The 27,226-nt window shown below is 37.9% G+C and overlaps 1 protein-coding gene across 1 annotated transcript in view; it reads left to right on the top strand.

Moving 5' to 3' along the window:
* The first annotated feature begins 10,471 nt into the window (after positions 1–10,471).
* Positions 10,472–27,226, top strand: part of LOC109260773 (zinc finger protein 782-like) — a 74,298-nt gene continuing 57,543 nt past the window's right edge. Inside the window, exons 1-3 of the mRNA XM_053907872.1 lie at positions 10,472–10,586; positions 12,702–12,757; positions 17,612–17,738. Coding sequence (XP_053763847.1) covers positions 10,574–10,586; positions 12,702–12,757; positions 17,612–17,738 — 196 coding nt within the window. The 5' untranslated portion in view covers positions 10,472–10,573. The remainder of the gene's footprint in view (positions 10,587–12,701; positions 12,758–17,611; positions 17,739–27,226) is intronic.

The following is a 27,226-nucleotide window of genomic DNA, read 5'->3' as shown; positions in this document are numbered from 1 at the left end:
AAACCACAATGAGATACCACCTCACACCTGTCAGAATGGCTAAAATTAAGAACTCAGGAAACAACAGTGTTGGTGAAGATGCTGAAGAAGGGGATCTCTTTTGCACTGTTGGTGGGAATGCAAACTGGTCAACCATTCTGAAGAACAGTATGGAGATTTCTCAAAAAATTAAAAATAGAACTACCCTACAACCCAGAAATTGCATTACTAGTTATTTATCCAAAAGATGCAAAAAGACTGATTCAAAGGGACATGTGTACCCTGGTGTTTATAGCAGCATTATCAATAATTGCCAAATTGTGGAAAGTGCCCAAATGTCCATCAACTGATGAGTGGATAAAGAAGATGTGGTATATATATATATATATACACACACACACACACACACAGTGGAATATTACTCAGTGATCAAAAAGAATGAAATCTTGGTGTTTGCAACAATGGATGGAACTAGAGTATATTATGCTAAATGAAAAAAAGTCTGTTAGAGAAAGACAAATATATGATTTCAGTCATATGAGGAATGAAAAAACAAAACAGATGAACATAGGGGAAGGGAAGGAAAAAAAGAGATAAAAACAGAGAGGATGGTAAACCATAAGAGACTCTTAAATACAGAGTACAAACTGAGGGTTTCTGGAGGAGAGGTGGGTGGGGAAAGGGCTAAATGGGTGATAGGCATTTAGGAGGGTGCTTGGGATGAGCATGGAGTGTTATGTGTAAGTAATGAATCACTGGGTTATACTCCTGAAACCAGTACTACATAATATGTTAATTAACCTGAATTTAAATAAATATTTTTTTAAAACATTGCATTTAAAAAAAAAGAAGAGGGGACTCCTGTGTGGTTCAGTTGGTTAAGTGTCCACCTCTCGATTTTGTTTCGTCATGATCTCATGGTTTGTGAGATCAAGCCCCATGTCAGGCTCTGTTCTGACAGCACAGAGCTTCCTTGAGAGTCTCTCTTCCTCTCTCTCTCTCTTTCTCTGCCCCTCCCCCAATTGCACTCTCTCTCAAAATAAATAATAAACACTTTTAAAAAATAAAAAATAAAAATAAAAAAGAAGAGGATAAAAACCATACAATCATTTCTATAGATGCAGAAAGGTATTTGGCAAAATACAACATCCATTCATGATAAAAACCCTTAACGGAGTAGGTTTAGAGGGAACATAGCTCAACATAATAAAGGCCATGTATGAAAAACCCACAGCTAATATCATCTTCATTGGGAAAAAACAAATAGCTTTTCCCCTAAGGTCAGGAACAAGACAAGGATATCAACTCTCACCACTTTAATTCAACATTGTACTGAAAGTGCTGAGACACAACAGTCAGACATGAAAAATAAATAAAAGACATCCAAATTGGTGATGAGGAAGTAAAACTTTCACTATTTGCAGATGACATGATACTGTATATAGAAAGCCTTAAGGACTTCACACACACACAAAAAAAAAACAAAACCAAAAATGACTAAAACTGATAAATGAATTCAGTAAGGTTGCAGGACACAAAATCAATGTACAGAAATCTGTTGAATTTCTATACATTAATAACAAAGTAGCAGAAAGTGAAATTAATAAAATATTTCCCATTTACAATTGCACCAAAAAGAATACTTGGGAATAAACTTAAGCGAGAAGTTGAAAGACCTATTGGATTCAATTTGCTATTTTATTGAGAGTTTTTGCATCATGTTCATCAGGGATATTGGCCTGTAATTCTCTTTTTTATTGGGGTCTTTGGTTTTGGAATCAAGGTAATGCTGGCTTTCTGGAATGAGTTTGGAAGTTTTCCTTCCATTTATATTTTTGGAACAATTTGAGAAGTAGAGGTATTAATTCTTCTTAAAATGTTTGGTAGAAGTCTTGTGGGAAGTCATCTGGACCTGGACTTTTGTTTCGTGGCAGATTTTTGATTACTGATTAAATTTTACTGGTATGGATCTGTTAAAAATTTCTATTCCGTCCTGTTTCAGTTTTGGTAGGAATGTTTCTAGGAAATTATGTTTCTATGTTTCTAGGAATTTATCCATTTCTTCCAGATTGCCCAATTTTTTGGCATATAATTTTTCTAGTGTTCTCTTATAATTGTTTGTATTTCTGTGGTGTTGGTTGTGATCTCTCCTCTTTCATTCATGATTTTATCTATTGGGTCCTTTCTTTTTTCTTTTTGATAAATCTGGCTAGGGATTTACCTATTTTATTAATTCTTTCAAAGAACTAGCTCTTAGTTTCATTGCTGTGTTCTAATGTTTTTGTTCTTGTTGTTTCTATATCATTTATTTCTGCTCTAATCTTTATTATTTCCCTTCTTCTGCTGGCTTTAGGCTTAACTTGTTCTTTTTCCAGCTCTTTTAAGTGTAAGGTTAGATTTTGTATTTGAGATTTTTTTGCTTTTGATGTAAGCCTGTATTGCTATAAACTTCTCTCTTATGACTACTTTTGCTGCATGGCACAGATTTCGGACCATTGGGTTTTGACTTTCATTTCACCTGTCAGAATGGCTAAAATTAACAATAAAAGAAACAATAGATGTTGGTGAGGATGCAAAGAAAGAGGAACCCTCTTACACTGTTGGTAGGAATGCAAACTGGTCAACCACTGTGGAAAACAATATGGAGATTCCTTAAAAAGTTAAAAATAGAGCTACCCTATGACCCAGAAATTGCACTACTAGGTATTTATCAAAAACATACAAAAATACTGATTCATAAGGACAGGTGTACCCTGATGTTTATAGCAGCATTATCAACAATAGCCAAATTATGGAAAGAGCCCAAATGTCCATCAACTGATGAGTGAATAAAGATGTGGTATATGTACACAATGGAATTACTCACCCATAAAAACAAGTGAAATCTTGACATTTGTAACAATGTGGATGGAGATAGAGTGTATTATGCTAAGTGAAAAAAGTCAGAGAAAGACAAATACCACATGATTTCACTCATATGTGGAATTTAAGAAATAAATGAGCAAAAGGGGAAAAAAAGAGAGATAGAGAGGCAAACAATAAAACAGACTGAACTATACAGAACAAACTGGTGGTTACCAGAGAGGAGGTTGAGGGGATGGGTTAAATAGGTGATGAGAATTAAGGAGTGAACTTGTCGCGAGCACCATATATTGTGTAGAAGTGTTGAATCACTGTATTACACACCTGAGACTAATATTACACTGTATATTAACTAATTGGAATTTATTTATTTAAAAAAAAATTTTTTTTTAACTTTTATTTATTTTTGAGACAGAGAGAGACAGCATGAATGGGGGAGGGGCAGAGAGAGGGAGGACACAGAATCGGAAGCAGGCTCCAGGCTCTGAGCCGTCAGCCCAGAGCCCGATGCGGGGCTCGAACTCACGGACCGTGAGATCGTGACCTGAGCTGAAGTCGGATGCTTAACCGACTGAGCCACCCAGGCGCCCCTCTAATTGGAATTTAAATAAAAATTTTTTAAATCCTACATCGTCCAATATTAGTACAACCCCTCCATCTGTCTGTTGGTTGTTATTTGCATGGTATATCTTTTCCATTTTTTTGCTTTCAACCTGTGTGTCTTTGAATCTAATGTGTGTCCTTTGTAAATTGTTATAGTTGGATCTTACATTATTACCTATTTTGCCAATCTCTGCTTTTTAGTTGGGTTGTTTGGACAATTCATATTTAGTGCAGTTGTTAATAGGGTCAGAGTTACAGTTGCCATTTTGCTATGTCTTTAACTGTCTTGTTCCTATTTTCCTCCTTTACTAACTTCTTTTGTATTAAATAAATCTTTTAGTATATCATCTTAATTCCTCTAATAATTTTTTTACTATATTTTTAGTAGTGCGTGCTCTAGAAATTCCAAAATGCATCTTAACTCATTACAGTTTATTTCAAATTGATGTTAACTTGATTCCCATGAAATATAAAATATTTTCTCCAACATAACTCTATTCTTTTCCCCTCTTGTGCTATTATTTTCATATATATTACATCTGTATATTTTACAAAACCAACATTACAATGTTATAATTATTTATTTACACAGTTATATATTTTAAAGAATTTAACAGAATAAATGTGAAAATATATTTAGATTATTTTATTTTTAACATGGATATTGATTTCTTCTACACTTTACATTTCTTCCAATTTGAGCTACCATCTGGTATCATTCTCTTCTACGTTCCAAAGAATTTTCTTTAGTATTTTTCATAAATCAGTTCTGATATCAAGGAGTTCTCTCAATCTTTTTAAATTTTGGAATGTCCTTATTTTACCTTTATAACTGGTAGATAGTTTCACTGGATAAAAAATTCCTTATTAGCAGTTTTTTTTTTCAGTATTTTGAATATATCATTCCACTGCCTTCTAGGGTCATTTTTCTCTGATGGGAACTTAGACATTTTCTATATTGATGCACCCTTGCACATATCAAGTTGTTTTTCTCTTGCTTCTTTTAAGATTTTTTTCTTTGTGTGTGTGGCTTTCAACACTTTGGCTATGATGTGTCTAGGTATAAATCTCTTTGAATATGTCCTAATTATGGTTCATTAAACTTCTTGGATGCATAATTTAATATTTTTTAAACAAATTTAGGTAGTTTGAGGTCACTATTTCTTCAAAGAATCACAGTTACTATTGTACCCACAACTTGAGGAAGCATATTAGATGAAATTTTAGACATTTATTGGGAAAGTCTAAGAACTAGGAAATTGGAATGAGTACATGTCTTTGAATTCAAACCATTTGGCACAATGAGTACGTCTTGATCCCATAAGCAGTTGTTTCTCCCTGTGTGAGCTGTTTCTGCATTGCTGGAATTCAACTATAAGATGAATTTCTAAATTATTACCCTGAACTTTTAAAAAGCCACCACAAGGGGGCGCATGGGTGGCTCTGTCTGTTAAGCGCCCAACTTTGCTAAGGTCATGATCTCACAAGGTTCCTGGGTTGGAGCCCCACATCCAGCTCTGTGCTGTCAGCTCAGAGACTGGAGCCTGCTTCAGATTCTGTGTCTCCCTCTCTCTGCCCCTCACCCGCTCACATTCTGTCTGTCTGTCTCTCTCTCTCCAAAATAAATAAACATTTTAAAAAAATGTTTTTTAAAGTTACCACAAAATAGTATACACTATGTGATTCCTTTTGCATGAAACTCTAGAGAAGACAAAACAAATCTATAGTGACAGAAATCCGGAAAGAGATTTCCAAGATGGAGTTGACTCAACAGTTTAAAAAGTGATCCAATATATTTGGGCTCTCAATAGATGGAATTTATGTCATGTACTCATTCAGATAAGATTTGAATACAAGAATATCTTCAAGAGAGACATTACAGTTCTGTAATGTCATTTATAAAATTATCACTACCCATACGGGGATGGATGTCAGGTAATTACACCTTCTCCTCCAATCCCTGGTAGAGTGGACTTAGAGTAAGGTCAAGATCAAGGTGACGATCTTTGACAAAGCAGAAAAGAATATCCAATGGAATAAAGACAGTCTCTTCAGCAAGTGGTGGTGGGAAAACAGGACAGTGACATGCAGAAGAATGAACCTGGACCTCTTCCTTACATCATACACAAAAATAAACTCAAAACAGATGAAAGACCTAAATGTGACAGGAAACCATTAAAATCCTCAAGGAGAAAGCAGCAAAAACCTCTTTGACCATGGCCACAGAAACTTCTTCTCCAGAGGCAAGGGAAACAAAAGCAAAAGTGAACTATTGGGACCTCATCAAAATAAAAATCTTCTGCACAGCGAAGGAAACAATCAGCAAAACTAAAAGGCAACTGAAGGAATGGGAGAAGATATTTGCAAATGACTATCAGACAAAGGGTTAGTATCCAAAATCTATAAAGAACTTAGCAAACTCAACACCCAAAAAACAAATAATTCAGTGAAGAAACGGGCAAAAAACATGAATAGACACTCCTCCAAGGAAGACATCCAGATGGCCAACTGACACATGAAAAAATGCTCAACATCACTCATCATTAGGGAAATACAAATCAAAACCACAATGAGATACCACCTCACACCTGTCAGAATGGCTAACATTAAAAACTCAGGCAACATCAGATGCTGGCGAGGATGCAGAGAAAGAGGATCTCTTTTGCACTGCTGGTGGGAATGCAAACTGGTGCAGCCACCCTGAGGAACAGTATGGAGGTTTCTCAAAAAATTAAAAATAGAACTACCCTATGACCCAGCAATTGTACTCTTAGGTATTTATCCAAGGGATACAGGGATGCTGTTTCAAAGGGGTACATGCACCCCCATGTTTATAGCAGCACTGTCAACAGTAGCCAAAGAATGGAAAGAGTCCAAATGTCCATTGATGGATGAATGGATAAAGAAGAGGTGGTATATATATACAATGGAGTATTACTCGGCAATCAAAAAGAATGAAATGTTGCCATTTGCAACTACATGGATAGAACTATTATGCTAAGCATAATTAGTCAGTTAGAGAAAGACAACTATCATATGACTTCACTCATATGAGGACTTTAAGACACAGAGCAGATGAACACAAGGGAAGGGAAGCAAAGATAATATAAAAACAGGGAGGGGAACAAAACATAAGAGTCTCTTAAATATGGAGAACAAACATAGGGTTACTGGAGGGGTGGTGGGAGGTGCTAAATGGATAAATGAGTAAGGGGCATTAAGGAAATTACTCTTGAAATCATTGTTGCACTATATGCTAACTAACTTGGATGTAAATTTAAAAAATAAAATAAAATAAAAAATTTAAGAAAACATTTAAATCAGTAAAAAAAAAAAGATCAAGGTAAGGAAAGATCAAGTGAATTATTCCTTCACTTAGGTGGATTATCTGGTATCCAGGAAGCCCAAAGTTATTATCAGAAAAGAAGGATATGGTCAAACGTCTATTAGTAGTTGGTCGAAACAGCTATTCTCTGCTCTGTACACTTTGCCTTTGGTGTACAACTAGGATCAAAAGCAAGTTAGGGGCACCTGGGGGGCTCAGTCAGTTGTGCATCCGACTTTGGCTCAGATCATGATCTCACGGTCTGTGGGTTCGAGCCCCACATCTGGCTCTGTGCTGATAGCTCAGAGCCTGGGTCTTGCTTCGGATTCTGGATTCTATGTCTCCCTCCCTGTCTCTCTCTCTCTGTCCCTCCCTTGCTTCTGCGCGCTCTCTCTCTCTCTCTCTCTTTGTCTCTCTCTCTCTTTCTCCCTCTCTCTCTCTCTCTCAAAAAAAAAAAAAAAGCAAATTAGGCCTTTGAGGCTTGCAGGGTAGTTCAGGTTTCATTGTACTTGGCACACTCTGCAATTTTAAGGCTTTTAAGATTTACTAAAAATCGCTGTTTGTGAGGAGCTGAGAAAAAAAATGAAGGTTAACTGACTTCTGACAGTGGCTCTCTTTCTCTCTAAATCCTAAGGGGTGGCCCTAATACAACTTACCCCTAAAAAGGAATGCACGCTGTCCTCAGGCTTTGCCTGTACAACCTCCCTTGCTGGCTCCAGGCCTATAGTGAGAATAAAAACCCAGCTATGCTCAGAAGGAAAATTGCAAGGGCTAATCCAGAAATTAAAACACACACACACACACACACACACACACACACACACACACACACACGAACTCAAGATCTTGCTCAATAGTATAAGCAGAAACTAGGTAGCATATATGAAGGTGGATCCTTAGGGTATTAGGCCAAGAAGGATGAATTGGTTTTGGACAAGGCCAAATTTATCAATAGATGTATATTCACTGTGGACTCAGGAGCAACCCATGGTGCATTTCATACCAAAGAAATATATACAGACATAACTCATTTTATTGCACGTTATTGCACTTTGCAGATAGATTGTGTTTTTTACAAATTGAAGGTTTGTGTCAATCCTGCATTGAGCAAGTCTATTAGCACCATTTTCCAACATCATTTGCTCACTTCATGCCTCTGTGTCACATTTTGGTAATTCTCACAATATTTCAAACTTTATTATTCTATTTGTTATGGTGATCTGTGATCAATGATTATGTGTTGCTGAAAGTTCAGATGATAGTTAGCATTTTATAGCTATAAAATATTTTTAATTAAGATATGTACATTGTTTTTTAAGACATAATGCTATTGCTCATTTATCAAACAACAATATAGTATAAATATAGCATAAGTGTTATACATTGGGAAACAAAAAAAATTCATTTGACTCACTTTATTGCAATATTCACTTTATTGTGGTAGCCTGGAACCAAACCCACTATATCTTTGAGATATGCCTGTGTTTGTCTAATGGGATCCTGACAAATATTTTTTAAAAGCCCTCTGAGTAGTTCTCATGTGAATTCATCTTTTTTGGTGACCTGAAGGGATCTGCAGTGGTGGCTCTTTGATCCATTGAAGTTAAGTAGGTGGCTACCTTATTAAGATATTTCTTAAGATATATATCTATATATGAAATTCTGGGTCTTGGGGCAGGGAGCTGGGTGGCAAAGTTGGTTAAGCATCCAACTCTTGATTTGGGCTCAGGTTTTGATCTCACGGTTCATGAGATCAGGCCCTGTGTCAGCCTCTGCTATACTGAGAGTGCAGAGCCTGCTTGGGATTCTCTCTCTCCCTCTCTCTGCCTCTTTCTATAAATAAATAAATAAATAAATAAATAAATAAATAAATAAACAAACAAACTTAAAGAAAAAAAAGAAATTCTGGGTCTCATGGGAAGAAAATTAACACAAGTGATTATAACAGGGATTCAGATACTCTTTCCCAGTCCTTGGTATCTCCTACTTTACAGACAGGAAGCTTTGACTGAAGGGCAGACTGGGTTCCTTTGACAAAATTCCTCATAACTTAGTCATAAACACATACAATTAATCATTCCCCAAGAGTCCCCAAGGGAGACCTGTGACTATATACCAGTCAAATTTACTTCAGATTGAGTCTACAATGTAGAGTGTCATCATTGGAAGTATGGCTTCTGCAATTACAGTCTCACTTAGCAGTGGCTCTGAAATGTGTGTTGAAATCTTCCCAGTGGGCAGAGTTTAAGTAGGTATATTTAGTTACTCACTTTGTGAAGAAGAAATATGTCTTAAGTTTATATTTATATGAATTCATGTCCAATAGTTCAATTAGTTGTTCAGTGGTAGGGTGCTACACAAGACTTGAAATTTGGTGACAAAAAGGTCTGGAGAAGATATATGTGGATGGAATTCTAGAACAGGTATTGAATGAGGTTTATAAATACTTAACTGAGGATAGGGCATTAGAGGGAAGAGTACAGTGAGGTTTGGATATTTATTCCTTTGGCTCTCTGTGCTGAGCCATGTAACAGCCATTATGATGTTTCTCTTCCTAAGGCCACAGCTCTCATAAGAGTGGCCTTTTCTGCCAAATTCTGGTAATTACCTATAGTCACTATGGGCCTGGTGGTGATAATGCCTCCATATCATCACTAGTTACAGGACACTTTACCAACCCTACCCATGTTTTTCAAGGCCTGTTTATTAGACTCTCCTCAAGGTCCTATTGTTTCTTGACAATTGACACCTCTTTCTTGAGGAGACCTATTAGTCTCCTCATGTTCAAAACAATTCTGATCACAAAGTCCATGAGGATAGGGAATTTAATCTCTTTTATTTGATGTTGTTATCCCAGCATCTAGAATGATGTCTCTTGCACAGCAGGTTATCAATAAATGTTTCTTACATGAGCATATGTAGTGACCACTTTCTCTCCATTAGCGATCTTTATGTTAAAGTCAATTATGACTGATTGATTTAATATAGTTTGACCAGCATTTTTGTGCTTCTATTTGTAATTCCTTACAGAATGACAAAGAATTATAAACGTCAACAAGAACAAGCAAACTGGTCTATGCACATGGAAATCGAAGATAACATAAAAATTTGCTGAAATAAGAGAATTCACCAACAATGTTAGTGTATAAAAACCAACAGCTTTCCTATATACATTTACAATTGCAGCACCCCTCTTGACCCCCAGCAGAACCTCTAAATTGAGCTCCAAGGGCACCAGGACCAGTGGCAATAAAGGGACAGGATGGAAGTCCCAGGTTGAAAAATTATAAAATTATAATTTTACAGCTATATCATTTCAATCCTAAATCAGTTGTCACGCCAATCTTTTTTACACAATTACATAACTTCAATTTTTTTCACACTTCACCTAAGTAACCATCATTTTAGTATTTTCAATATTCAATCCATATTCACATTTCCCCCTTGTCTCCAAATATCCTGAGGGAGGAAAATACATCAGTCGATAGCCAATAGAGGAGCATCCTCTATTCAAGTTTCACCCTTAACCTATTTGGGCCCAGAGAAAACCTGGGCAGGAGACTATTAAGAACACCAACCTCTAGCTTTCTAAAATGCGGAAATGCCAAAAGAGAGACTCCAAAAGTGGCCGTGGAGATCTATGGGAAATGTAGTCTTGAATCCTTAGGCTTCACCGCGTGGCACTCTGGGAAGAAAATTCGGGCCTCCTTCTGCGCTAGCGTAGTCGTAGCCCCGCCTCCTCATTCGTCTCGGATCTGCCGGCCAGCGGTTTGGGAGCCCACAGGTTTGCTCCGAAAGTAAAGGATGCGCACCTGGGGTGAGAGTCCAGGGGAGGTCTCTATGGGAGAGATGCGCTTGCGTCTGGGGATGGAAGCGGGAAATCTTTGGGATACCCCTGGTAGGCGCCCCGGCCAGCCCTCGGCCGCCGGCAGGCCGGTGGGGGCGTAGACTGAAGAACCCGGCCCTCGGACTTGGGGCGCGCCGATGGGGCTGAGCCCGGTTCTGAGCAGGTGCTCGGTGAGAGCCTAGGTGTGCCGGGACCGTGTGGTCGGGCCGGCCTACTGCCCGACTTAGTGTTGGCGGGAGGGAAGGTGCATTTATAAAGCTGTTGGTGACCGTGAGTCTGCGGTGAGAGCCTGAGCTTCGGAGCCAGAAAAGGCCCGGGTACATTTCAGCAGAGACGATGGAAGGAATCCGGCAGAGAGTCAGGTTTCTCATCTCAAAATGGTATTATTAATATGACTGCTCCATGGGGTTGATTTGAAACTTAGATCGAAGTCATAACTTAGACAAGTGCCAAGCCCTACTCACTGAGTAAATAACAACTGCTCTTATAGTTAGAAGACACTGTGTTCTTTTCATTTCATTTCAACCGTTTAAAACAAAACAAAACCTAGGCTCAGCTTGGTTGAACGATGTGGTCAAGTTTGTCAGGTCACAAACTAGCTGTGAGGAAGTTTGGATTCAGGGGCAGGTGTGCTTTACTTCCAACCTCAGGCATTGTCTAAATATCACATCTGCCTAAAACCAGCATTGCAACACAGCACAACACAAAGTGGCTTGCCCCCAAGTCCCCAAGGATATAAGGGAAAGTGATTGTAGGTGGAATCTGATGATGTGTCAAAGTATTCTGAGATTTTTAGTGTCTTTTCAGTCCCTTGGGTCAGACAGAGGTTCCTGACCCCTTCTGCATTGCCAGGCTGTCTTTAAGTCTGATATTATAACGAATTCCAAGAGTCATAGTTTTGCCCCTCAAATGAATTATTTTTTAGGTCCATGTCCCAATTGCCTTGAAACAAACCCTTGTGAGGTAGGAAGCAGAGGACCTCTGTGAACAGGAGTCTTACCTGGAAGAGAGGACGCCTCTGACCTTAAGACCTCTCTCTGGAGCTTCAGAAAGACAGAAGGGCCCAGAAAGGAGCAGATCCTAGATTTTCAGGGTCAGAAGCAGTTCCTGATCCCCTTGTCCAGAATAAGCTAGACTTAGTGATAACACCATCTTCAGAAGCCACCACACTGTGTGACAGTAGGGGGTTTGGGCCAGCCTTGAGAAGAGTGATGTGAGCTGGGGTGGCCTGGTGGGGGCAGGCTACTCAGGAGAGGCCACTTCTTGGAGAGCTTGTGAAGGCGAGGTCTGGGGGTACCCTTAACCAGGAAGAGGGAGAAAATTCTGCTTCCCTTAAATGGCCCCCACTCTGCAGATATTGTACTGCTGTCACACCTGTCCATCACCACATGTGACACTAATGACATTATCCTCACCTCACAAGATCCCAGAGCAGTGATAAGGAAAGTGTTTTCTAAAGTTACCTGCTTCTCTTTCGAAAGCTTTAAAGACATTGAACATAAAAGGTTGAGTGACTTATCTGGGAAAACCCAGTTTGTGAGAGAGGAGAGTACAGTTTACTCTCTCATACATAAGTCACCAAAAACATCTTATCAAAGGGGTCTTTTGAAAAATACATAACAGCTGAAACAAACAATTAAAATTTCCTGTCTTGAAGCAGCCAGTGTCTTTTAGTAGGCTTGTCGTGGATTGTCTATACCAGGCGGTAAATAATGTTACTGAGAAAAATAATGTAAGTGATGCATGCAAGTTAATTTTACTGGAAGTAGTGTCTCATTCTTTGGTGTATTTTAATTCATCTAATCTTCTGTTGCTTTTCTTTGTGTCAGTCAGAAGGACACATGCATTATTGTTAAATCAGAGTTTATGTTTGCTCAGTATAAAACTGCAGATTTAAGCCCATGATCATTTTAGAGTCACACATGTGCTGCCTGTACATGATCCTTCTTATGCCTCTTCAATGTCCAGAGGGCCCCACGCCTGCAGGGAGAATGATCCTTGACTGAGGTGCTGAGATTTGGAGAAGTGAATGTAGGAGCTGTAAGGTCAGATCTCAGGACCCCTGTCTTCTTTCTGTCCCCTCAGCTGGACCACAGTTCTCTGCACTCTCCCAAGAGCTACAGAAAATGAACACACCTCAGGTGAGCTCTTCATTTATTCCCCACTTATTATATTGGATTTATGAGGTTTAGAAGGATCAGTGCATTAAATGGAAAAGGAGAACTAGAAATAGGTCACATCAGGGCACCTGGGTGGCTCAGTCGGTTAAGGGTCCGTCTTCTGCTCAGGTCATGATTTCGTGGTTCATGAGTTCAAGCCCCACATCGGACTCTGTGCCTGGAGCCTGCTCTGGATTCTCTGTCTTCCTCTGTCCCTCTGCCCTTCCCCAGCTTGTGCTCTGTCTCTGTCTCTCTCTCTCTAAAAAATAAATTAATAAACATTAAAAAGTTAAAAAAAAGAAATAGGTTGCATCAATCTTGAGTAAAAATATACACTGTTTTACTATCAACTGTGAAGTCTGCCCTCAGCTTTTGGAAGGAAACCTTTGTTAGGGTAGGGTTAAGTTCCCTCCGTGTACCAGTTTGCTAAGATTTCATGTTAGTCATAAATATACATTGAATTATTGATTACCTTTTGTGTATGTATTAGAATAAAACTATAGCTTACTTCCTTTAATCTAGAAATACTGTAAATAGTGTATTTTCTAATTTTAACTTGAATTCCTGTATAGATCCTCATTGCTAATAAGTGTGGTAAGTTGCTTCTTACGTATTTTCCTCAGGCTTTTTGCTAATGCTATATTCCGGGTTTTTATCTCTGTATCCACAAGTTGGTTTAGACTCTACCTTCTTGTTTTTCTGTCCAATTATGGTATCATGGTCATAGTCTCATGAAAGTAAGTGGAGAACTTTTCTGCTTTTCTTTTCTAGGAATTTAGATGAGAAAATTGTATTACATGAGGATTTTGTAAAATTCACTTATAAAGTTGGACCTTACACAGGTTTTTTGCGTGGATGTTTGGTTGTTGACTTGTTAGTCATAAGACTATACTGGATTTGTATTTGTATTTTTTTCTTTTAAAGACTTGCAGCCCCCTCCCCCCCCCCCTTTTTTTAATTTTAGAGAGAGTGTGCATGAGCAAGGAGTGGGGCAGAGGGAGAGAGAGAGAGAGAGAGAGAGAGAGTCTCAAACAGACTCCGTGCTCAGTGCAGAGCCTGGGAAGGGGCACAATTCCATGACCCTGGCATCATGACCCGAGCTGAAATCAAGAGTCGAACGCTCAACCGACTGAGCCAGCTAGGCACCCTGTATTTTTTTCTTAATATAATTTTTGTCATTACATTTTCATAGAAAATTGTCCATTTTTATTTGCATTTTTACATGTATTTTCATGTACTAATTAATAGTATTCTCTTAGGATTTCAAAATCTTTGTTGTATTAGTAATTCCTTCTTTGATCAGCTTTTAAATTTTATTTTAGCATAAAAGCCGCTAATCAGAAAAACACAAAATAGATTCTAGTTGGCCCAGTCCAAATCTAGAATTTCAGGGTCTACGGGTCTTAATATTTTATGCTGGCAGCAGACTCTAAATATTGGGAATAGAAGAACATATACTTGCTGTATTGTGCTCTCTACCTTTGCATACCCACCTCTCAGCACCCTGTCTTGATAAAAATATCCTTTCTCCATTGAGTTACCTTGGCATCTGTGGGAAACCAATTAGTAATGCATGTCTGAGTCCAGAACAGAGTCTGGACTCTATTCACTTCTGATGATCTGTGTTAATCCTTTTGCTAATACCATACTACCTTGATGACTGTCTCTTAACAGTAACTCTTGAAATCAGATAATGTGAGTCTTCCAACTTTGTTGTTTTTCTAAATTGTTTGGGATATTCTAGGTCCTTACTTCTTTGTAGACAGTTTTGAAAATCAGCTTGTCTATCTCAAAAAAAAGCCGGCTGAGCTTTTGATTTTGATTGCACTGAATCCACAGTGTCTGTAATGCAGATCAACTTGGGAAGAATTAACATCTTGATCGTAATGAGTCTTCCAATTCATGAACACAGTATCTCTTTCTGTTTAGTTAGGTGATATGGAGGATTTTGAGGGTTTGGGGTTTTATCTTTCTATGTCAAAAGGATAATTTTGACTACAGTTCACAAGAATAATACTGTCTACTATCTGAAGATAGACTCTAGACTAGAAGTGGGAACAATATAGGAGCCTACTTCTATAATCCTACCAAGAAATGATGATCATAAGGGTGTTAGTTACTTTGAAGTGGTCCAACTCTGGATGTAATTTAGGGTAGAGCTAACAGCCTGAGAGTATGTTTCTTTTCTACAGCCTTGCAAATAGAGCATGCTGTTAAATTTACCAAATTTTTACCAATGTGATTTTAAAGATCTGTTTCGTTTTATAAGCCTTTCTCTTCTCATGAGTGAGGTGTGGAACATTTTTTTTTGTTTGTAATTCATTTATATTTCTTTCTTGTTGAACTGTTTATCCCTTGCCTGTTTTCCTATTGATGTGCTGATTTTAATTACTGTATCCAGTATGTCATTATAGCGTCTTTTCTGTAATATAAATTGCACAATTTTCCTGAAGTTTTTTGCAGTTTTGCCTTGCTCATTTTTTTTTTTTGTCATAAAGGCCTTTGATTTTTATGTCAAATTTAGCATTTTTTTTCATTTATGATTCCTAGATTTTCAGTCATAGTTGGGTATTTCCCACTCTAACATTGTAAAATAATTGTTCTGTGTAGTACTCTGGAATTAATTTTTTACATTTAGATCTTGAATACATTTTAATTTTTTTTAATGTTTTATTTATTTTTAAGAGAGAGAGGGCATGCGCATGAGCTGGGGAGGGGCAGAGAGAGGGGACAGAGGATCTGAAGCAGGCTCTGTGCTGACAGCAGAGGGCCTGATGTGGGCCTCGAACTCACGAACCATGAGATTGTGACCTGAGCCGAAGTTGGATGTTTAACTGACTGAGCCACCCATGCACCCCCCATTTTAATTTTTATCCTGCTGTGTGGTACAAGGTATAGATTAGTCTTTTCCCAGATGGCCATCTAGTTACCCTGTGACATTTTTTTTGTATGGTCTTTTTTCATTCATTTGAATGACGTCACCTGTATTCAAATAAGAAATTTACTCTGTTAATTATTCTTCCTATTACACACTTGGTTCTAGGTCATCTTGGATGTCTTTTCATACTCTTATCATTTCCCTGCTACTTCTGCCCACTTCTATGTTTGTATTAGATTGTGACCAGCATTGTCCTGTTTTGCTTATCTAATACCATCTTACCCACTGTCTTCCAGAATTTGTTAAGATTTTCAGGCCTTCTGCTGGGGTATTTCTCTGTGTTTCTCTTTTGTCATGCTTTGATAGTAGGTTTTGTATTTTACCTGACTGTGGTTTGAAGGCAGGGATGTACTCAGTCTATTCCTTGAACTAGAGGAATCATGCTTATAATTCTCTTTTCTCTTAATTTCTAGTACTCTAGTCTTTCCAATTTCTCCTTCTGCCATTTCAGAATTCTTTCTCAGCCTTCATGGCCTTTCTTTTTCTACCTGCCTCTTAAATTTTGGTATTTCCTTGAATTCCTTACTTGGTCCTTTTCTTTCCTGTTTCTCTGTTCTTTTTGAGCCATTCCTTTTTCTCTGATGACTTCAGTTATCATATTTAAAATCTTCATTTTCATTTTAGACCTCTCTCTGTTCCAAAATCATGCAACCAGCAATGAAATAAATAATTCCATCTGTATGTTCCACAGGTGTTTTGAGTACAAATGAAGAACATCTGCCTCACCATGAGCCAACCTCTGATCCTTAATTGTTCTTCCAGTCTCTGCATATGACATCAATATACCCAGTTGCTTGTGTAGCATCTCTGTTTATAGTTGCACAGGAAAATAATGACCAGGTTTTGTTTCTTGTAGGGATTAGTTTCCCATTTTTCATCATGCCTGAGTATAATTTATGTCTTAAATTGGGTCTTTTGTTTTGCTGTTTAAGACATTGTCCACTGTTAATATAGATCAGTGATTCCTAACTGGAGTCAATTTTGCTCCCCAGAAGACATTTGGCAATGTTTGGAGATATTTTTGATGGTCACAACTGGGCATGTGGCTGGCATCTAATCAGTAGAAGATAGGGATATTGATAAACATCCTAAAACATACAGGACAGTCTTCCACAAAAATAGCATTATCTAGTCCACATTGTTGGTAGTGCTGGGTTGAAGGAATCCTGTTCTAAAGCATTGCTCCTGAAATATGAGTCTGGTGGTGGGTAAATACTCCCCCAGTCTTACATGTATCTCTTCATTGGTTCTCTATTACCCCCGGACAGATCTCCAGGTTGGGATGTGTATAATCTACAGAGTGCTCAGTGTAATCTGTTTGTGTAGGGGAAATGTATACAGGAATCCTATTTGTAATAACTTTACCTGAAAAAAAAAAAGACATTAAGCTTTCTTATTATATTAAGTGACAATATATGTATGTAAATTAAAAGTAAATATAAGTAGGGGAGCGTTGGTGGCTCAATCAGTTAAGTGTCCGATTCTTGATTTCGGCTTAGGTCATGATCTCTTGGTTTGTGAGTTCGAACCCTATGTAATGCTCTATGCTGACAGCACGGAGCCTGCTTGAGATTCCTTCTTTCCCCCTCTCTCTTTCTGCCCCTCCCCATGTTCGTGCACATGTTCTTTCTCTCTCTCTCTCTCTCTCTCTCTCTCAAAATAAACTTTAAAAAAAAAGTAAATATAAATAAATCCAAGCACGAGAATATTTTTTTTTTTTTTTACTAATCATGTGCATGTCCCCAAAGTATAAGACAGAGTTAGGGCCATGATAGTTATATCCTTTATAGCATTTTGTTTTAAACTCTAAAACAGTAAACATAGTAAGACTTAGTTTCCAAAAGTTTTTTCCATGTCCCTGATTCTGGACAGATTTATTAGAATTGTGCTGTTAACAGGCATCAGTGTCATTCAAGGACATAACTGTGGAGTTCACCCAGGAGGAGTGGCAGCAAATGGACTCTGCTCAGAGGACCCTGTACAGAGATGTGATGCTGGAGAACTACAGCCACCTGGTCTCAGTGGGTAAGCAGACCTTACCATGTGACTCTCTTTCAACTAGGTATTCTGGTTTTTATTTTTAAAATGTTAATCACTTTTGCTGAAGTATAAATGATACAATGATATAATGAGGTACAAATAATATATATTATATCATTGTAGCCTCTTTTCTGTAGTATAAATTGCCTTTTCACCTTGTTTCCTTTGCTGTCCAGAGGCTTTTTTAGTTTGAAGTAGTCTCACTTGTAATTTTTGTTGCCTGTGCTTCTGGTATCATATCCAATAAACAATTGCCAACACTGATGTCAAGGAGCTTTCTCTCAATGTTTTCTTCTAGGGAGTTTTAGGATTTTCAGGTCTTACGTTTAAGTCTTTAATCCATTTTGAGTTTACTTTTTTATGTAGTTTAAGAGTCCATTTTCATTCTTCTGCTTCTGGATATCCAGTTTTCCCAGTACCATTTATTGAAGAAACTGTTCTATTTCCATTGTGTGTTCTTGATACCATGTTTAAGACCAATTAACTATAGACGTATGGATATATTCCTGTGTCCTCTGTACTACTGCATTGGTCTAAATGCCTGTTTTTATGCCAGTACCATACTGTTTTCATTATTCTAGTTTTGTGTAGCATATTTTGAAGTTTGGAAGTGTGATGCTTTTGCAGGATTTTTTACTTCATTACACGGGGTTTGTTATCTCGCCACTTTAGGAATGAAGAGGTATACACAAAATGAGCAGCAAGCAAAAGTTTATTAGAGTATAAGAGCAGAAAGGAAGAATAGTATGAAAGCTGTTTACATTCACTTTTGAATGCCCACAGACTTTAGGCAATGGACTTTGTTTTATAAGGTTCTAGTGGTGCCCCCCCCACCCACTTCCTTCCCCCTTAATCATTCTCAGGTTCTACCATTATTAGCTTGATAGCTTTAGATGCTGAGTTGTCCATTCCTGATTGACTCAGTTCCATTGTATGAGGGGTGTGTGGCCATATCATTCCTTGTGGGTCATGTGTTTTATTGTCTACTTATTTTTAGTTAGGTCTTTTATCAAATTCCTGAGGGAAACCTGAGGGGAGTAAGTGGTGTCTCTTACATTCTTAGGAGGAGCCTTATGCCAAGGGGATTTGCTGTGGTCAGACACTCCCAGCATTGTTCTAAAATATGTGTTTTTCCCCACCCAGGGACCTCCGTCCCAACCTTTCTCTCTCTGCCTACTGAATCCTAGCTTTTCCTATCATAAGCTTCCAACATTGTTCTTTCTCAAGGTTGCTATGGCTGTCCAGGGTCTTTGTGATTATGTATGAATTTTAGGATTTTTTTTGTACTTCTGCAAAGAATACCATTGGGATTTTGATAGGAATTACATTGAATCTGTAGATCACTTTGGATACTAGGGACATTTTAACAGTACTAATTCTTCAATCCATGAATATGGAATGTTTTTCCATACATCTGTATCTTCTTTTTTTTCCATCAATGTTTTATAATATTTAGTATACAAGTCTTTCAGCTCTTTGGTTAAGTTTATTCCTAAGTATTTTTAAATTTTCTTTTCAGATAATTCATTGTTCATATATAGAAACTATGTTGATTTTGAACCCTCCAATGGTACTAAATTTTTTAGTTTTAATAGGTTTTTAATTTTTATTTTAATTTTTATTTTTTAATGTTTATTTATTTTTGAGAGAGTTTGAGCACAAGCAGGGTAGGGGCAAAGAGAGAGAGGGAGAGAGAGAATACCAAGCAGGCTCTATGCTGTCAGCACAGAGCCCGACTTGGGGCTCAAATTCACAAACGGTGAGATCATTACCTGAACTGAAATCAAGAGTTGGCCACTTAACCAACTGAGCCACCCTGGCGCCCTAACAGGTTTTTTTTTTTTTTTTTAGTTGAGTCTTTAGGGTTTTCTACCTATAGAATCATGTCATCTGCAAACATAATTTTACTTTTTCCCTTCAGTTTTAGATACCTTTTATTTCTTTTTCTTGTCTAATTGCCTTGGATAACATTTCCAATAGTATGTTGAATAGAAGTGGTAATGGTGGGCACCCTTGCCTTCTACTGGATCTTACAGGGAAAGCTTTCAGTATTCCCCCATTGATTGTGATGTTAGCTGTGGGCTTTTCATATATGCCTTTATTGTATTGAGGAAATTTACTTCTATACCTATTTTGTTGAGAATTTTAATCATGAATGAATATTGAGCTTTGTCAAATGCTTTTTCTCTGTCTTTTGATATGCTAATATGGGTTTTTTTCCTTTCATTTCTTTGTATGGTGTATTACATAGATTGATTTGCATGTAAACAACCTTGTGTCCCAGGGATAAATCCTACTTGTTAATGATATAAGATCCTTTTAAATGTGCTATTAAATTCAGTTTGCTGGTCTTTAAGAATTTTTGAATCTGTGTTCATCAAGGATATTAGCCTATAGTTTTCTTTTCTTGTGATGTCTTTCTTTGGATTTACAATCGGGGTGATGGTGGTCTCACAAAATGAGTTTGGAAATGTTCTTTTTTACATTTTTTGAAAGAGTTCAAGAAAGATTGGTATTCTTTAAATGTCTGGTAGAATTCGGTTGTTGAGCCATGTCACCCCAGACTTTTCTTTGTCAGGAGATTTTTGATTACTGATTCAGTCTCCTTATTTGTCATTAGTCTGTTTAAGCTTTCTCTTTCTTCTTCCTTTTTTTTTTTTCTTTGAGAGAGAGTGCGCATGTGCTCATGCACGCACAAGAGGGGGAAGGGGCAGAGAGAGAGAGAGAGAGAGAGAGAGAGAGAGAGAGAGAGAGAGAGGATCTTAAGCTGGCTCCACGCCCAGTGCAGAGCCTGACACAGGGCTTGATCTCACAACTGTAAAATGAAGAATCAGATGCTTAACCAACTGAGCCACCTAGGTGCCCCTCTGTTTCTTCTTTATCCATCTTGTATATTTTTAGGAATTTATCCATTTCTTCTAGGTGAATTTGTTTGTATAGTTGTTCATATTAATCCTTTATAATCCTTTTTATTTGTGAAGAATCTGTTGTAATATCTCTTTTCATTTTTTATTTTGAGTCTTTTGTCTTTTTTTAGTCTAAAAGGGACTTGTTCATTTTGTTTATTTTTTCAAAACACCAACTGTTAATTTTGCTCATTTTTGTATTCTCTTCTCTGTTACATTTATTTCTTCTCTAACCTGTATTATTTCCTACCTTCTTGGTTCGGTTCTTCTTTTTCTAGTTCCTTAAGATGTAAACTTGTTTATTTGATTTTTTAAATTTTTTAATGTAGGCATTATTGCTATAAACTTCCTCTAATACTGCTTGTGCTGTATCTCGTAACTTTCAGTACATTGGATTTTTGCTTTTACTTGATTCAAGATACTTTGTACGTTACTTTTCCTTTCTGACCCAGTGTTTATTCAACTTTGTTGTTTAGTTTCCACATTTTTGTGATTTTTCCTGTTTTCTTGCTGTGTTGATTTATAGTTCAGAAAAGATACTCAGAATGATTTCAGTCTTCTTAAATTTAAGATTTGTTTTGTGACCTAACATAAGATTTATCCGGGACAGTAATGTGTATACTGGAGAAAATGTGTTTTCTTTTGATGGATGGAAAGTTTTGTATATGTCTGCTGGATCCAGTTGATCTATCATGTTGTTCAAGTCAGCTGTTTCTTTATTTATTTTTATGTCTAGATTCATTACCCATTATTGTAAGTGAAGTACTGAAGTTACCTACTTCAGTAATGAAGCAATGAAAATTGCTCTCAGCTTCTCTCTTTAGATCTATTTGGACATACCTCAGAGATTTTGCAGGTTCAATTCCAGACCATCACAATGAAATGAATACTACAATACAGCAAGTCAAATGAACTTTTTGGGTTCACAATGCATTATAAAAGTTATGTTTACGCTATACTGTAGTCTATTAAGTATGTAATAGCATTATGTCTAAAAAACAATGTACATGTCTTACTTAAAAAACTGTTGCTGAAAAACTGCTAATCATCATCTGAGCTTTCAGGAAGTCATTATCACTGATAACAGATTGCCATTAACAAAAATAATAATAATGAAAGATTTTTTTTAATTTTAATTCCAGTATAGTTAATATACAGTGTTCTATTAGTTTCAGGAGTACAATGTAATAATTCAGCAATTCTGTACATTACTCAGTGCTCGTCAAGATAAGTGTACTCTTAATCCCCTTTACCTATTTCACCCATACGTCCCTCTACCCACCTCCCCTCTCCTAACCATCAGTTTGTTCTCTATAATTGAGAATCTGTTTTTTGTTTTTTCTTTTTTTCTTGTTCATTTGTGGTTTTTTTTCCTTAAATTTCATATATTAGTGAAATCACATGGTATTTGTCTTTTTCTGATTGACTTATTTCATTTATTAGCATTATACCATCTAGTTAGTTCCATGTGTGTTGTTGCAAATGGCAGGATTTCATTCTTTTTTAAGGCTGAGTGATATTCCATTGTATGTATATACCATACCTTCTTTATCCATTCATCAATTTGTGGACACTTGGGGTGCCTCTATATCTGGGCTATTGTAAATAATGCTGCCCTAAACATAGGGCACTTCTTCCACTACTGGGTGGAATTACTTGATCATATGGTAATTCTTTTTTTTTTTTTGAGTAATCTCCATACTGTTTTCAACAGCTATACTAGTTTACATTGCTACCAACAGTGCACAAAGGTTCCTTTGCTCCATATCCATTGTTTCTTGTGTTTTTGATTTTAGCCATTCTGATAGGTGTGAGGTGATGTCTCATTGTGGTTTTGATTTACATTTCCCTGATGATGAGTGATGTTGAGCATCTTTCCATTTGCTGTTGGCCATTTGTATGTCCTCTGTAAAGAAATGTCCATTCATGTCATCTGCCCATTTTTAACTGGATTATTATTTCTGTGTGTGTGTGTGTGTTGAGTTGTAGAAGTTCTTTCTATGTTATTATTAACTGCTTTATGTGTTTGGGTGCTTCAATATTGGGTGCATAAGTATTTAAAATTGTTATATCTTCTTATTGGATTGTTCCCTTCACAATTAAATAGTGTCCTTGTTGCAGTCTCTGTTTCAAAGTGTATTTTGTCACTGGTTACCAGAACAGAAGTGGATGTGGGGGATGGATTAAATAGGTGATGGGGATTAAGGAGTGTACTTCTTGTGATGAACACTAGGTGGTATATGGAAGTGTTGAATCCAGGTGTATATTATATATCTGAAACTAATATTAGATTGTATGTTAACTAACTATAATTTTAAAAAAGCTAAAAAAATAAAATAGCATATATTGACTATTTATTAAATAAATAAAGTCTATTTTGTCCAATATAAATATTGCTACCCTTTCTTTTCACATCCATTTGCATGATAGATACTTCTCCATCCCTTCATTTTCAATCTGCATGTGTCTTTAGGTCTGAAATAAGTGTCTTGTAGGCAGCATATTGATGGGTCCTGCTTTTTTATGCATTCTGTCAACCCATGTCTTTGATAGGAGCATTTAGTCCATGTACGTTCAGTGTAATTATTGCTGCTTGCTTGCTTCTTTAGTGATGTACTGGGATTCCTTGCTTTTTATTTTTTGTGTATCTATTACTGATTTCTGGTTTGTGGTTACCATTCAATTTGTATGTAAGATCCTTTGCATATATCATTTTATATTAAGTTGATGGTCACTTAAGTTTGAACCCATTCTTTACTTCCCTCCACCCCATTTTAGGTGTGTGTCACATTTTACATCCTTTTATTTTGTGAGTCCCTTGACTGATTTTTATAGGTACATTTATTTTTACTGCTCTTGTGCTTCCTACTTTTCTTTTTTTTTTTTTTTTTTTTATTTAAATACAAGTTAGTTAACATATAGTGTAATAATGATTTCAGGAGTAGAATTTAGCGATTCATCACTTACATATAATACCCAGTGCTCATCCCAACAAGTGTCCTCCTTAATGCCCATTGTGCTTCCTACTTTTCTTACTCCTACTTAGGGTCTTTTTTTTTCCCCCCACATAAAGAGTCTCCTTTAACATTTTGTTGTTATTTGTTTGTTTGTTTATTTTGAGAGAAAGTGAAAGCAGGTGGGGGAGGGGCAGAGAGAGCATTCCTAGCAGGCTCTGCGGGGCTCAATCCCACAACCATGAGATCATGACCTGAGCTGAAATCAAGAGTCAAACACTTTAACTGACTGAGCCACCCAATGCCCCATTTCTTTCAAGGCTGATTATTGGTCATGAATTCCTTTAGCTTTTGTTTGTCTTGGAAACTTTGTTTCCTCTTCTATTCTGAATGATAGCCTTGCTAGGTAGAGTATTCTTGGCTGCAAGTTTTTTCCTTTCAGCACATTAAATATATCATGCTACTCCCTTGTTGCCTACAAAGTTTCTTGCTGAAAACTCAGCTGATAGTCGTAAGGGGTTTACCTTGTATATGACTGTTTCTTTTCTCTTGCTATTGAAATTCTCTCTTTATTACTACTTTTGCCACATTAATTACTGTGTGTCTTAGTGTGGACCTATTTGGGTTGCTTTTATTCAAGACTTTCTGTGTCTCCTGGGTCTGGATTTTTGTTTTCTTCCCAGGTTTGGGGAGTTTTCAGCTATTTCTTCAAAATTTCTGCCACCTTTTCTCTCTGTTATTATGCTTGATGATGTTGCTGAGTTTCCTAAATCTATTTTCATTTTGTATTACTTTTTTTCTCTTACTGTTCAGTTTGATTGCTTTCCATTACTGTGTCTTCCAGGTCATTAATCTATTCTTCTCCTTTCTCTAGGCTACCATTCATTCCATCTAGTGTATGAACAAAAAAAATTTTTTAATGTTTATTTATTTTTGAGAGAGAGAGAGAGAGAGAGAGAGAGAGACAGAGCATGAGTGGGAGGTGGGGCACAGAGAAAGAGAGGGAGACACAGACTCCAAAGCAGGCTCCAGGCTCTGAGATGTCAGCACAAAGCCCGATGGGAGGCTCAAACCCACGAACTGCGAGATCATGACCTGAGCCAAAGTTGGACCCTTACTGACTGAGCCACCCAGACGCCCCTCCATCCAGTGTATTTTGAATTTCATTTTTTGAGTTCTTCATCTCTGATTGGTTCTTTTTTATGTTTACTGTCTCTTTGTTAAGGATTTCCTGAGGTCCTGTGAGTATCTTTATGACCATTACTTTAATTTCTCTATCGGGCATATTATTTGTCTCCATTTTGCTTATGTCATTGTGATTTTTGTCCTGTTCTCTCATTTGGGACATATTCCTCTGCTTATTTTGCCTGACTCTCTGTGTCTGCTTCTGTATTAGGAAAGTAAGCTGCATTTCCTGCTCTTGAAAGTAATTGCCTTATGAAAAAGAGGTTCTATAGTGTCCTGCAGTGAAGTGTCCCTTGATCAGTAGAACCTGGTGCTTCAAAGGTGTCTCCTATGTGTGTTGCTTGTGCTGTCTGTTGTGGCTGAGCCACCTTTCCTTCAGTCCAGTTGTCTGCAATGTCTCTCTGCCTGTTGTGTACAGGGTGTGGTCCTGGTGGTATTAGTGGTCACTCGGGCTGCCTTGGGCTTGATGTGAGTCAGACCAGCTATTTGCCAGAGATGCAGCAGCATTGAACTGCAGGTTACTTTCCCTGTTTTGTCCCCTGAGAAGCTTTCTGTGGTGGGTGGAGCCTGCAGTCAGACCAGCTGTCCGCCCCCACTGGGCCATAGTCTATTTTATGTGGTTATCTTTCCCTCTCCCAGGGGCAGGAGTCACTGTGGAGTGTTGCTGACCCTTGTGTGGCTGCTTGCACACTGTCAGGGTTGTGGCAGTGCTTTGGATGGGCTCTGGCCAAGAGTATATTGGCCACAGAAGTGCAGGAGATGGAGGTTGGGGGTGGGATGCACTGTGTTAACAAGGTTTGGAAGGGTCTTCTGTGGAAAGAGAGCTGGAGCTGGCTGGAGGGGGTGAGTCCACAGGGAAACGGGGCTGGGGGTTCACTATTAGCAAGTTTGGTAGTGAATGTTGGCACTGTGCTGGTTCCCACATGTTGCTTTGGGGGGGTAGGAGAGAAATGGCACCTGCCAACTCCTTTATTCCTGGAAAAGTCTCCCAATGATCCCTCTCCCTCTAGCACAGGCTGCAAGATTAGTAAACAAATTCCCTCCTATATACCCCAGGCTGTTTTTAAACTGCTGCTCCTGTGTGATATCACTGCAGGACTGTTTGTTGTGCTGTTTTTGTTGGACTGTTTTTAAGGATGGGGACTCAGTTTCCTCTCAACCCCCTGCTCTCCCGGAGATTAGGCTACTGATTTTTAAAGTTCTAGGTGTTCAATCCCATTGATTGTAAGAACTCAGGAGATTTGGTTCCTCTGGTTTTTTTTAACATTAATTTTTGAGAGAGAGAGAAGTGGGTGGGGGAGGGGGAGAGGGAGAGAGGGAGAGAGAGAGAATGAGTAGGGGAGGGGTAGGAGGAGGGGAACAGAGGTTCCAAAGCACGATCCACACTGACAGCAATGAGCCTGATGTGGGCTCAGACCCATGAACTGTGAGATCATGACCTGAGCCGAAGTTGGATGCTCAACCAACTGAGCCACCCAGGTGTCCCAGATCCTCAGTTTTTAAAGCCAAATGTTACAGGGATTCATCGTTCCCATGTGGACTCTGCAGTATGCATCTGTTTCTCTCTCTTGACATCCACACTCTTGGCATCCTTCCCATCTTGTTCTACACTCTTGGCATCCTTCCTGTCCCATGGGCCATTTAGCTCCTGACTGCATCTTTGGCCTTCCTACCCTCTTCCATGTGGCGTCTTCTCTACCCTTAGTTGTGGAGTTTGTTCTGCCAGTCCTCAGTTGTTTCTGGGTTACTTACATTAATGTGAATGTTATCTAGTTGTGTCCATGGGGTGAGGTGAGCTTAGGGTCCCCCTACTCTGCCATCTTCCCTGGAAGTCCTAATGAAAACATTTGAAATATTTTGAGAATTACCAAAATGTGATACACAAAGTGAGTGAATACTATTGAAAAAATGGCACCAATAGACTTCTCAGTGCGGGGTTGCCACCAGTCTTCAATTTATGCAAGGTGCAATATCAGTAAAGTGCAATAAAGCAAAGCACAATAAAACGAGATAAGCCCATACGTGCGTGTGCGCGCATACATTCTGATGTTAGGTGTGTATGTAATTGTGATACCTTCCTGTCAAATTGATCCTCTTATCATTATGTAGTGACTTAGTTTCTGGAGAGTTTTTCACTTTATTTCCATTTTGTTGGTACAAGTATAGCCACTCTGCTTTCTTTTGGTTGCTATTTACATAAAATATCTTTTTCCATCCATTCTCTTTCAGTCTATATGTGGCCTTAAATCTAAACTTAGTTGCCTATAGACAGCCTATCTCTAGGTCCTGTGTGTGTGTGTGTGTGTGTGTGTGTGTGTGTGTGTGTTTAATTCATTTAGCTATTCTATGCCTTTTCAATTGGGGGTTTAATCTGTTTACATTTAACTATTGACAGGTGATGACTTATGGCATGTTGTTAAATTGTTTT

This window comes from Panthera pardus, unplaced genomic scaffold (assembly GCF_024362965.1).
Source record: "Panthera pardus isolate Hobbes unplaced genomic scaffold, ASM2436296v1 HiC_scaffold_20, whole genome shotgun sequence".
NCBI lineage: Eukaryota > Metazoa > Chordata > Mammalia > Carnivora > Felidae > Panthera > Panthera pardus.
The sequence above is the reverse complement of the archived record's forward strand: the minus strand, read 5'-3'. Positions and strand labels throughout refer to the sequence as shown.